The 12,327-nt window shown below is 49.1% G+C and overlaps 1 protein-coding gene across 1 annotated transcript in view; it reads left to right on the top strand.

The window, feature by feature from the left end:
• Window positions 1-784: 784 nt before the first annotated feature.
• AP2B1 (adaptor related protein complex 2 subunit beta 1) overlaps window positions 785-12,327 on the top strand; it is a 50,749-nt gene continuing 39,206 nt past the window's right edge. Inside the window, exons 1-5 of the mRNA XM_066634732.1 lie at window positions 785-803; window positions 3,276-3,333; window positions 4,940-5,045; window positions 8,048-8,183; window positions 10,988-11,233. Coding sequence (XP_066490829.1) covers window positions 3,297-3,333; window positions 4,940-5,045; window positions 8,048-8,183; window positions 10,988-11,233 — 525 coding nt within the window. The 5' untranslated portion in view covers window positions 785-803; window positions 3,276-3,296. The remainder of the gene's footprint in view (window positions 804-3,275; window positions 3,334-4,939; window positions 5,046-8,047; window positions 8,184-10,987; window positions 11,234-12,327) is intronic.

Below are 12,327 nucleotides of genomic sequence, written 5' to 3'. Positions count from 1 at the left end.
ACCTTGCTTTGGAGGAGGCCAGGAAATCTCTGTTGTCACCCCTCAGGCCTTGTTGGTCTCTCTCCTGTTTTCAGTTTTGCTCAGAATTTTTATTTATGTATACAAATATTTTCTAAAAACCATGCCTGTCAGTGCCTGCGTGGGAAGCTGTCAGTGCTTGTGCCCCACCTCACGTTGTAGTCATGAACTCAAAGCAATGTATGTAATTAAAACAATTCAAATAAAACCCATTATTTTTCTTTTTTGGCTTAAAGTAACAATGAAGTAGAGCAAGGAAATAAAATAGCAGCAGCAACAGGGGAATAAAATTGCTTTGAACCTGTGGATAAATGGAAGGAAAACATTTTCAAAATCAAAATAAATGTGAGGGTGCCAAGAGCACAGTTTTGGACTCCAACTATGTGCCCAGCTAGAAAAATAGTTCAGATTCCTCTGTGCCAGTTCAGAGCCTTAATTTCCACTGGTGAATTGGTTTTCTGAGCTCTTATCACCTGCTTTGGGATGCCTGGGCCCTCTTCCAGCCTGCCAGTGTTCTGTGTTTCTGTTCCCTCCTTAAACAGGGGCTCTCCTTCTGCCAAGATAGATATTTTGGCCTATCAGTTTTCAGCACCTGGAAAAATGCCTTGCCTTGATGTGCTGGCTGGCAGTGATGAGGCACCTGACCTGCTGCTGGAGAGAGAGAAATCTGTGCTGAGAAACAGCCTGCTTGGCACCCTTGACTCTGAGGAAAAATCCAGACCTGGAGGCTGCCCTCTTGAAGAAGCTGAGCTTGTCAATTGCCAGCACTGCTGCTTCTGAGCTGGGTGTGTGCAGTGCAGTTCTTCGTTCCCTGCCTGGCTATCCAGTTGGAGCATCCATCCTAAGCAGAGGTGGCAGATTCAGAAGACTGAAATAGGATAAAGCGGACTGATGCTGCTCTGTCCAGCTCAGAAGGTCTTGTACTGACTGGAAGCAGCTCTCCAGAGTGTCTGGCAAAGAGGGCCCTTTCCCAGCCCTGCCTGAAGATACTGCTTTTGCCAACAGGGAGGGGAATGAGGACCTTCTGCTTGCCACATGAAGGCCCTACCACTGACCCTCCTTGGTTGGTGTGGTTTCAGTTATAAGCATCAAGAGTGGTATCTCTTGGGGTTGTAGAAGGCCTTTGGGCCAAGCCCCAGGGGGTAGACTTGGGGGTGGTCAAGTGGTAGCAGGGGAGATGAACTTCAGCTATTACAAAGAGCAGCCCCAGGTAATCCAAGCCTTGAGCACTGAGGATACTCAGTCTCTACCAGGGCAGAAGTTCCACTGTCTTGTGTTTAAATGGTGAATCTGCTTGAAGGAATCTCTTTGGCCTACTTCCCACTGAAGCGGTAAACCTGTGCCTTGGCCTCACTAGTTGCAGGTCTAGTGCTTGTGCAGAGGTGTGAGTTTTAAAGAAACAACCCCTACATAAAGAAAACCAGCATGCCAGGCAGAAGGCTCAGTGGAACTCTTCTTTCAGACACACTATGTTTTCTGCATGCAGGGGAATCTTTTGGAAGGGGTGTAGAAGAGTGCGGGGTCATGCGCGTTCTCACCTGCAGTCTGACATGGTGCTGTTTAGACCCTCTCCATGAAAACTCAGCTTTTGTTGACAACAGTTCCCACTGTTGCCAGGATTGAATTTCAGTGCCTGTTGTGCATTTCTGGTTGCCTTCTCCGTCGGGGTTCTGCCTGCTAACCCTGGTCGCTAACAGAGCACGCACAGGATCATGCTGTCAGAAGCTGCCTGTTGCTGAGTCAGACCCTCAGTCCATCTGGCCCAGCTTGTCTACACTGACTGGCAGCAGCTCTCAAAGGTTTCAGAGAAGGATCTTTCCCATGTATGGGACTCATAAATGTGGAGCTCAAGAAATGCTCCAGAAGGTGGTCTCCCTGCCCCCCCCCCCCCATAGTGAAAAGGATAAAAACAGAGGCTTGAACAGCTGGTAAAGTGAAACACTTTTTTAAGACTTGTAAAGCTTGGTGAGTCCCAGTAGAACGTCATTTTAAAAAGTGGATCCCAGTGTTGAAATACTTGGCAACCTTTGTTCTAGATCAGGGGTCTCTAAACTTTTTGGCCGAAGGGCTGCATCAGAAATCTGGTACAGTGTTGAGGGCCAGGGGAAAAAAAATTAAATATAAAATTTAAATAAACACATTAGAGATGGAACTTAGATAAATGAATCAATGAATGGGCTCAAATGTCCAGGACTTCTCCAAGCACGAACACAGCCCAAGAAATAAAGCACACACTTAAATGGACCCCCATTCCCCCACCCCACAAGCACAATTCTGGTTGTGTTTGGTCAACTGGGCCAGAGGCTCTCAAGGGATCAGAGGCTGGCCACAGGCCGGATAGAGGCTTGCCGCGGGCCACATCTGGACCCCGGGCTGGGTTTGGAGACTCCTGTTCTAGATGAATGTGCATAGAATTGCAGCCTTACATACCCTGAAGGCACCTTCTCTGCAAAGTTTTTTATCACTGCTTGCAGACAGCATCAGAAGGTGTGTGCAAAACTCATTTGCACACCCAGAATCTCACACAACAAGAGAGGGGGCTCTGCACTCTCTGAACGTCACTTAATGGAAACCGTCCTTATTAAAATATCTCTTTGCTGACATGAGGGGACATCGTTAAAGCCTTCCATGAGGCTCTAGTTAAATTAAGGAAGGCTAATTGTATCAGAGTCCAGAGTTTCTCATACCTCAAGTAATAAAGGTAATGCAATTTCTTTTCCTCATGCATCACTTTAACTGCATCTTTCAGGCTGCTGCTGGTGCTGCACATTTATTTCTGGACAGTGGCCTGTGTGGTGGTCAGAGAGCCTTTGGATGATGCAGCCCCTAATTTGGTTGCTTTGCTACAACAGCTGGCAATGGCCACAAGGGCAGAGTGCTATACAAGGAACTGAGAAAAAGTCACAGAGGATGATAGGCCAATCAATGACAGTTATCTAGAACCTCCATGTGCAGAGGCAGTGGACCTCTGAATACTGGCTACTGGTGACCAAAAATGGGGAAGGGCTGTTGCCCATCTCCTGCTGGTGGGCTTCCCAGAAGTACAGTATCTGGTGCACCACTGGGGTGGAAACCAGAATGCTGGACTACATAGACCCTTTTCTTGCAACACTCTCCTGAACACTTGGAATGAACCACAAAAGACCATCATTTCACTTCCCAAATAATTTTAAGACTTTGTATCTTGGTTTTTGATCCATGATTCTTATACAGTGTTGCAGAAAGAGGCTGAAATGTGGATTTGTTTATATTTGCAGGTGTGATACAAAGTTTCAACAATGACAGACTCCAAATACTTTACTACTAATAAAAAGGGTGAGTTGATTTCCTGCTCTGGTTAATATTGGAGATTCTTGCTGGAATGTGGAGGGAGGGTGCTTTCCGGGCAAACAAGGACTACCCTGTTGATGCTGCATTCACAGCGGAGATCAAAGGAGGGTAGAGATGGGGCTAAGGACCTCTTGGAGCATGATGCCAGAGAGAGGCCAGAAACTTATTCTCTAGTTTTTTCATCTTCATGAAGACTAGAAAGCTAGTGTGTGTGGTTGGGGGGGGGGAAATATTATTCTAGAAGCCTCTAGAGTTGAGTCCCCTGCTGAAGTTTTGCAGAGCACCTTTCCAGATCTCAGAGACATCTTCCTTCCTTCTCCACATACACTTATTCCCCAGGATAAGCAAAAAGCAAAAAAAAAAGAATAGACTGCTCTCCAGGGAGGGACTGGGGTGCAGATTGGAACATGGCAGAGATGTGTAAAATTATGTATGGTCTGGATAAGTGGGTCGCAAGAGGTTTCTCTCCCTCTTCGTAACAATAGAGGTGCACCTGCACTTCAGGTTAGTTGGCTTAAAAAGGCATGGTGGCAGGGTGGGGGTTGTAGACCAGTTCACAGAGGCCAAGTCTTTCAGCTGCTATTAGCAAGTTTGCTCCAAATGGAACCTGCCAGTTAAGAGACAGTATACCTGTACATACCAGTTGCTGGGGGCTTACGAAAGATGCAGGCTGTTGCCTTCCTTTCCTGGCAAGCATCTGGCTTGCCCTTTTGGCAACAAAATGGTAGGCAAGATGGACTCGCTTTGTCCAATCCAGCAGGGCTTTACAGCTATTGTGAAGTGTGCATTTGTATACACAAAGCTGCAAAGGTCATACTTCACAGAATCTTGGATACTGTGGTCAAACCATTTGGTGATTTGATATTACTTGATATTGATTTGATATTACTTGCTCTTCTCTTTTGCTGCCATCTTTTTCTCCTGGGAGCTGAGATAAGCATGTCTCTTTGTCCGCCCACCCTTCAGCACAATAGAAGCCATGGTGTAGCTTCCCAGTGTTGCCGGGATTCCTTTGACAATTCAGTTAAGCAGCTCCTCTGTGTCCCTGATCACAGTGTCAGTGTTCAGCTTTGTACTATCTCTGGAGTGGCAATGAGGGTCATTCTTAAGGCTGCAAGCTTTAATGTAGAGCTCTCCCCTGAGCAAAAGCGTTTACATTTATTAATTGGTCTTCTTAAAGGATGAGCGATTGATTAAGTATATCTCTGGCTTTCAAGACTGGACAGTGATCATTCTCCTGCTCGTTACCTATGATTAAGAGATTGCCATCTTCCTTTCTTGTCTGACTTTTCTGCTCTTGTGTATATAAATGGACTTGCACAAATTGTTTAGTTTTGTTGCCTTATAGACTAGCATGTTGGGTGGGAGATGGGCTTCTGCACCACGAAGCCTCCAGCTGAAATGCTGGCACTGTAGGAGGCAACAGGGATGAGGAAGAAGGCAAGCTGCTCCCAGCTAAAGCTGAAGGGAAGTGATGTGATTCTGCCCCGGAGCTCAGGCTCGTCCTTGCATTGCCAGGAGGTGCCAGGGCTTCCCTTTTCCTGCACAATCCCCAGCAGGTCTCTTCTGACAACTTCACATTTGTTTCCAGGGGAGATATTTGAACTGAAAGCCGAACTCAACAATGAGAAGAAGGAGAAGAGGAAGGAGGCGGTGAAGAAAGTCATTGCAGCCATGACGGTCGGAAAGGATGTCAGGTAGCTCCTTGTTTCTCCCCCCCCCCCCATTGCCAGTGTGCAGCTCTCCAGCCAAAACATATGGCCCAGCTCTGGCAGCCATGACGTACACCCCGTTGCCCAGGGACTTGCAACTCTTAAACACCCAAAGTCGACGTTTGTGAGGTTCAACAGCCCATAAGCCTATAGGTTTGAAATTAAAAACACATTAAAACAAAAGCTGGCCACGTCCACACGAACCCTTTACAGAAGCTGCTTGAAAGTAATTTCAGCCTTAGGATCTGGAATTGCGGAATATTTTTGCAACCACCTCTTTAAGAATCTTTCCCCGGCTACTGTGAGTTTCGGGCAGCAGAAGAAAATGTGTGGTGGTGCATCTAATTCAGCCAAAGGACAGTCGCAGTAGCGTTGTTCCAAAGGTGTCTTTTGAAAGCAAACTTTCGCCTGTGCAGTTGGCAGTGCATTACAGCGTGCGACTGTATGTGCCCGCCTCAGCTTGGGAACCGTCAGGGTATTGAAGTAGATGGGCAAAGTAAATTTAGCAGGAAATCTAATTCCTAAATAAAGTGGAGAGCATTTCCGCTTGGCCCTCACCTGAAGGCAGGCCCAATCTTGTTTCAGTAACTTTTCTACAGGCAGTGTCTGCCTTCTTACATTCAAATTTCTTGTTCTCTTAAACACCCAGTATTGAGGAAGTGGTGGAGAGTGTTGAAACATCTAGTTGGCCAGTAGCTTGTTACCAGCGTCTCTTGCTATCTTGGGAGGTGATGCAGGTAGTTGCTACCTAATGAGTCAGACCCACGGTGCACCTAGCTGAGTGCCATCTCCTCTGACTGGCAGCAGCCCTTAAGGGCTTCAGGCAGGAGTCTTTTCTCTGCCTCACCTGGAGATACTTTGGACCTAAGGAGGGGCCGTAGCTCAGTTGGGGAGCAGCACCCAGTTTGGAGAGCTGCTGCCAGGCCATGTTGATAGTGTTGAGCTAGACCAGGGGTGTCCAGAGTTTTTGGCTAGAGGGCCACATCATCTCTCTGAAACTGTGTCAGGGGGACAAAAAGAATTAATTTACATTTAAAATTAATTTGCATAAGTTTACATAAATGAATATATTAAAGATGAACTTATATGAATGAATGAAGGGCTTGCAATAGCTCAAGGGCTATAAGAGGCCTTGCACAAAGCAAGGCTGGCCTTTCCTTTGCTGCCGCTACTGCATCACAGATGTAAAACAGCAAGCAGTGGAGGGAGCCCTCATCCCACAGCTCACGCAAGAGGTCAAACAGTCGCTCTCACGCTGAGAGCAGTTGCATCGGGCCAGCGAACTTCCATCTGCATAGCAAGCACTCTCCCACTGTGCGGTAGTTCTTCCCCTTAAAGATGACAGGGAAGAGAACTGGGGATGCCACTCCGAACTCCTCAGAGGAATGACAAGACAGAAATGCATCGAGCATTGCATTTGTCAGTATCAGTCTCTGAAGTGTTCAGGCAGGGGAACTCCCACCTGGAGATGGTGGGGATTGAACATGGGACCTTCTGCATGACTGGCCCGTGCTCTCCTGTGAACAAGTCGCTTGATAGCATGCTGCCATGCGCCACTTTTCGTTGAAAAGCAGCATATAAATACAGTATTCATAGTCATCATCATAATATTCCTGGAGGAATTGGTTTGGATTCCTCGCCAAGTAAGTACATTAACAGTGCAATGAGGAAAACCTACAGTGGGTGCATCAAACTCATTTGCAAGCCAGGGCTCTGAGCTGTTTTTATTTTTTGGATTAGGGAGACACATGATAGATATAATTTATAAAGCCATAATTTATAAAAAGTTGGATGCAGAGAATTTTCTCTTCCTTTGCCTGCAATACCAGCACTTGGGGCATTTGGTGCACAACAGGAAGTATTTCTTCACAGCACATGTCATCAGTTGGTAGCCATGAGCTGCAGTGATGAGATTGTGGTGATAGGGGGCATAGGCCCTTTCAGAGGCAGATTGCAAAACTGTACAGTCCCCACTTCAGGAGGGCTGGCAGCATTAGTCTTGATGTGCCTTCTTGATGTGTCTCGCCCCTTCGTGTCTGCAGCAGCTTTCTGATGTTTGGTGAAGTGACTCTTGTTCTGTGTATACTTCTGCTGAAGGGGCGAGTCTGGCACTTGCCACGAGACTCTTGCAGATTCATGGGGGAGAGAAGGAGGTCTGGTGCTGGCTCTTAACCGTAATAAATGTCTCCATGTTCAGAGAGAGTCTTAAAAGACTAGAAGGAACTTTGGTCTCACCTGGCAAGGCTGTTCTTCCTTGGTTGCCCCTCTCTTCTTTCCAGAGCTTCAGAGTTCTGAGGAGGCTGTGGCTTGACCTGAGCCTAGGGGAAGGTCCCCTTCCTCAGTGTAGAGCAGGGGTGTCCAAAGTTTTTGGCAGGAGGGCCACATCATCTCTCTGACACTGTGTGGGGAGCCAGGAAAAATAATTAATTTACATTTAAAATTTGAATAAATTTACATAAGTTTACATAAATGAATATATTAAAGATGAAGAATGAATGAAGGCCTTGCAATTGCTTAAGGCCTATAAAAGGCCTTGCACAAAGCCAGGCCAGCCTTTCCTTTGCTGCTGTTGCTGCATCACAGACATGAAACAACAAGCAGTGGAGGGAGCCCACAGCTCACGCGAGAGGTCAAACAGTTGCCCTCATGCTGAGCAGTTGCACCAGGCCAGTGTGGGCTCCAACAAATCTCCAGAGGGCCAGAGGCTCATTGGAGACCAGGGGCTCCCTGAGGGCCGCATTGAGAGGCCTCAAGGGCCGCAAGTGGCCCCAGGGTCGGGGTTTGGGCACCCCTGGTGTAGAGTGTGTGCTTTGCATGTTTGATCCCTGGCAGCATTTCCAGCAAAAGTGGATTGGGGGTGGCTCTCTCTGTGGAGGGGCCTGGAAAGTTGCCCCCAATTACAGTAGACAGTCCTTGGCCAGAGGGTGTGAGTATGTCTCCCTGTTTGGGCACAGCTGCTTCACCCTGCCACTCTCTCCTTGGTCCAGCTCCCTCTTCCCAGATGTGGTGAACTGCATGCAGACCGACAACCTGGAGCTGAAGAAGTTGGTGTACCTGTACCTGATGAACTATGCCAAGAGCCAGCCAGATATGGCCATCATGGCTGTGAACAGCTTTGTGAAGGTAACGAAGCACCTGCATTGGTCTGGGGCCCATGTGAAATGCTACCACAAGGGCCAGGGTGCATGCGGAGAAGAAGCCCTGGTGAGGCAGCAACTCCTGGAGCGACAGTGTGCCCTTTGCAAGCAGGGGTGTGTTACCCCGGTCCGTCTTAGCATAGGCTAGTCTTCCCAGGGGTGGGACCAGGGAGGCCTTGACCTTCCCCAAACATTGTCTTCAGATTTATGGTTCCCAAAAAGAGTGAATGAGAACCATTTACTTATGTGGGAGTAAACAAAGGGTTCATCTGAGGACACCAGTAGGCCCCTGATGACTCCACAATCTGGAGAAGAGGGCATGTTCCTCCTCCCAAAACAACACCCTGTGTCCCCAAAACCACCCTTCTTGTAGTCTATATACCCGGCTTCTGTTTCTTGAACACACCAAAGTGGAAAGCAACCCACTTTTACGTGAGAGGATGGCCAGATAGAAGGTGATAGAGGGGGCAGAGTAGGGCTCCTGCTAGCTGAGCTGTAACTCACTTCAGAGTGTGCCTACAGCCACCTGTTAACTCAGCCAGCCACATCTTCCTGCCAAGTAGCAATGGGAATCTTCCTGTGTTCCAGCCCCCAGTCAGAAGTCTGTCAGATGGTGTGGTTGGGGGACTGTGAGAGGCATGGTTTCTCATTGGTGGCTCCCAATGGTTGTAGTCCCTTGCTAGGAAGCCTTGCCTGGTTCACACCAGTGAGTGTCTGGAGGCAGCTGAAGATGGGTCTTTTCTGTTGATCCTTTCCAGATACAGTGTGGCAGCTGGGTTTTAAAATCTCTGCTACCTTTAAGTTCTTGCTCCCTTTGTTTTGTGTGACTAAAATATGTTATTTATTTTTTTAAGTGTGTGTGAAATATTTCGTTTTAAAATATCAACTTACATCTAGATTTCATGTGTGCCACATCAGGATCTTTCTGGGTGGGACATGGATTTAAAGCAAACAAAATCCACAGACTTGGGGGATAGGTGTGGGGGAGTAGAAGAATTCCTTTTTCACACTTGGTGGGATGATAGAGAGTCCGTCCCGATAACCAAGCTAGTGAGGCAGTTCTTGTTGCCGGGGGGAGCTCATGGTGCCTGCATCATTGGAGCAAAATGGTTTGGCTGAAGTAAGAAAGGAAAACATCTGCCCTTCATCAGGGGCAGACATGCAGTCAAAACTCCCTGAGCATGTGCAGAGGACTATTAATGCATGAAGGCATTGAATGCACAGTGTGCAAAGGCCTCCTTTGACTGTCCTCTCCCCAAGTCTGTGTTGAATCCTGCAGCTTTTATCTCCTTTGCTCTCCATTCTTCCTGCAAGGATCTTGAAGGTGCCACGAGACTCTGTGTCGTTTCCACCTTAACCAGTTTAATTGGCCTGGTTTCTAGTGTAGTCCCAGGTTGAAGTTGATGCTTTGCATTTATTTTTAGTTTCAAAGAGCGTTTGAAGTGCAGGCAGCTTGAAGAACAGAGTGGCTCCCTTTCCTGCATTCCGCAGAATGACATTTCATTAAGAGACAGTGTTGCACTGAGCTAGTGGCAGAAGGCTGGGCGCATAGAAGCATTACAAGCCCAAGAGGGCCATGCCAGACCCTCATCCCTTTTCCAACAGCTGCCAGCCAGGTACTTTTTGGAAGTCCACAAGTAGGGCATGAAAACAACAGCCCTGCCTCATTGTTCATCCCCTGAGAATACTCACAGGGGTAATACTGCCTCTGTATGTAAAGGTTACGTTTTAAACCCCCATATCTAGTAACATCTAGAGAGCCCTACTGAAGCAGGCCAAAGGTCCATCTAGTCCAGCATCCTGTTTCTCACTATGACCCAAGCAGTGCCTCTGAGAACCACATCAGCAAGAGAGAGACTGGTTTCTCTCTTGCCCTGCTCCCCTGCTGCTGGGACTTGGGAGGCAGACTAACACTGTCCCTGGAGGCAGCATCTGGCTGTTGTGACCAGTAGCCTAGTGTGTCATTCAAACTGGGAGCTTTGGGTGCTGCTGCTACCGTCTCGGGCATCATGGTTTACAAGCCTCTTGGTACAGACTCCTCCATTTTGCCACCTTCCCCCCCCCCCCAAGGCTTTGGGTGCTGAGGGAGCTTGACAAGTGGTCAAACCACCCATCTCCTTGCAAACTCTGGTTGCTGGCAGTGGACGAAACGATTCAGAGAGGATTGTTCTCTTGCTCTCCGACACGGCTGGAAACGCATTTCTGAGCAGGGAGGACTCCTTGCAGCTGAACACCCATCACCCTTCAGCTGGGAAATAAGAATCAAGACCGTACCAGGAAAGCATTTGATTCTTCCTGGTGAAAGGCAGATGGTGGCTTAATCGGGGAGAGACTGGCAGAGCCCCTGCTTGGCATGCAGAAGGTGCCTGGTTGAGTCTCTAGGCACGGCTGGGCAACACCCCAGAGTCTGGAACCCGGGAGAGCTGCTGTCAAGCAGTCATGGCGGTGGTTCTTTGTACCAGGGTTTGGCAGTCCCGTGCTTTCACTGCTTATTTCGGCTCAAGGCAGAATCCAGATCCATAGCTTCAGTCATTCACAGCCTCTTTACCTGCCTGTCCTCGTTCTTTGCCCATAGCATAGGGCTTCTTCTCCTCAAGCCTGGTGTGCTGTGAATAGATGGCTCTTGGAATGGGCTGTTTTTCACAGGTTACGCATTGGGTGGGTGGGGCTTGTTTGAGCTTCCCCAGGAAGTGTGAGGCTATGAAGAGGGTTGAAACTTGTTCTCCCTGGTGGAAAGATCTCCTTGGCACAAAGCGCACTGATAGTCCCCATCTCTTTTCTCCCCTGCAGGACTGTGAGGACCCCAACCCACTGATCCGCGCCTTGGCGGTGCGCACCATGGGATGCATCCGGGTGGACAAGATCACCGAGTACCTGTGTGAGCCGCTCCGCAAGTGCCTGAAGGACGAAGACCCCTATGTGCGCAAGACCGCGGCCGTCTGTGTGGCCAAGTTGCACGACATCAACGCGCAGATGGTGGAGGACCAGGGCTTTCTGGACTCCCTGCGTGACCTCATTGCGGACTCCAACCCCATGGTAACGTATCCATCCTGTGGCAGGTGTGCCCTTGGCGCTCCAAACAACAGCTGGCTTTGCCCACTGGCATGACACAGCCATTGTGCAGCAGTCGGGCCCTGGCAGCTCCAGTGAAAGGGGTCTGAAGCAGCAGGGCTGAGAACGGCCTTGGGGAGTGCAGGCGAGGTGGAGCTCCCAGTGTGCTCAGAGTCGTATTGCATGTTCTCCAGGACAGACCTCTGTGCTTCCCATGCAGAAGACCCCAGGTTCAATCCCTTGCACGTCCCATTTAGAAGGCTCTTAGGGAGTGGGACTGGAGAAAATCTAACTGCTGGAGGAGAGCCATGGAGGAAAGGCTACCTTCCTCTGCTTCTGGTGGGCTTCTCGGAGCAGCTGGTGGGCCGCTGTGGGGAAAAAGGATGCTGGAACACACAAGTCCCCTTTGGCCGGACCCTGCAGGACTCTTCTTTTGTTCTTTCAGCTGCTGCCAGCCTGGGGTGATGGTAATCCTCTGTTGCCTGGCAGCCACGTTTCCCCTGCCACTTTTAAGCCACACCTGACCAGTTTCTCTTTCCCGGCCCTCACTTGCTCCCACCTCTCTGTCCTCATGTGGTGTGAGACAAGCTGACTAAGCATCAGTGACTCGGGCAGGACTAGAGGGAAGCAGGTCCAGAAAGCAGTGAGCTGGTGGTTCTGTGACTGGAGAATGAGGGGGTGCCCAAAGTGGGATACCAGGCCGCCTGACCCAGCTGGCTCTTGGGCCTAATGGAGTCCTTTTATATCTTTCTCGGACTGAACTTCTTCTCCCAAGCACCACTGGGGCTTCTTAAAGGTGCAGCCCTCTGGTCTGAAGACTGGCACATGGCTGCCTCCCTGCTCTTTCTCTTAGGATGCACTGGGAAGCGCAAGATTCTTCATGCTGAGGCTGCTGGTCCCTCAGGGGACTTCAGCTTGCAAGGTGCTCTCTCTGGAGGTCCCAACTGGGGTCCCTCTGGCTTGTACAGTTCAGAACTGTTCGTTCTGGGTTCGACGCTTCTGCAGCCCAGAATGCTGGCCCCTCTTTCTCTGCAACTGTGACTATGGCACTGCACTAAGTTGGAATCATGATAGCTGCC

This window comes from Tiliqua scincoides, chromosome 8 (genome assembly GCF_035046505.1).
Source record: "Tiliqua scincoides isolate rTilSci1 chromosome 8, rTilSci1.hap2, whole genome shotgun sequence".
Lineage (NCBI taxonomy): Eukaryota > Metazoa > Chordata > Lepidosauria > Squamata > Scincidae > Tiliqua > Tiliqua scincoides.
The sequence above is the reverse complement of the archived record's forward strand: the minus strand, read 5'-3'. Positions and strand labels throughout refer to the sequence as shown.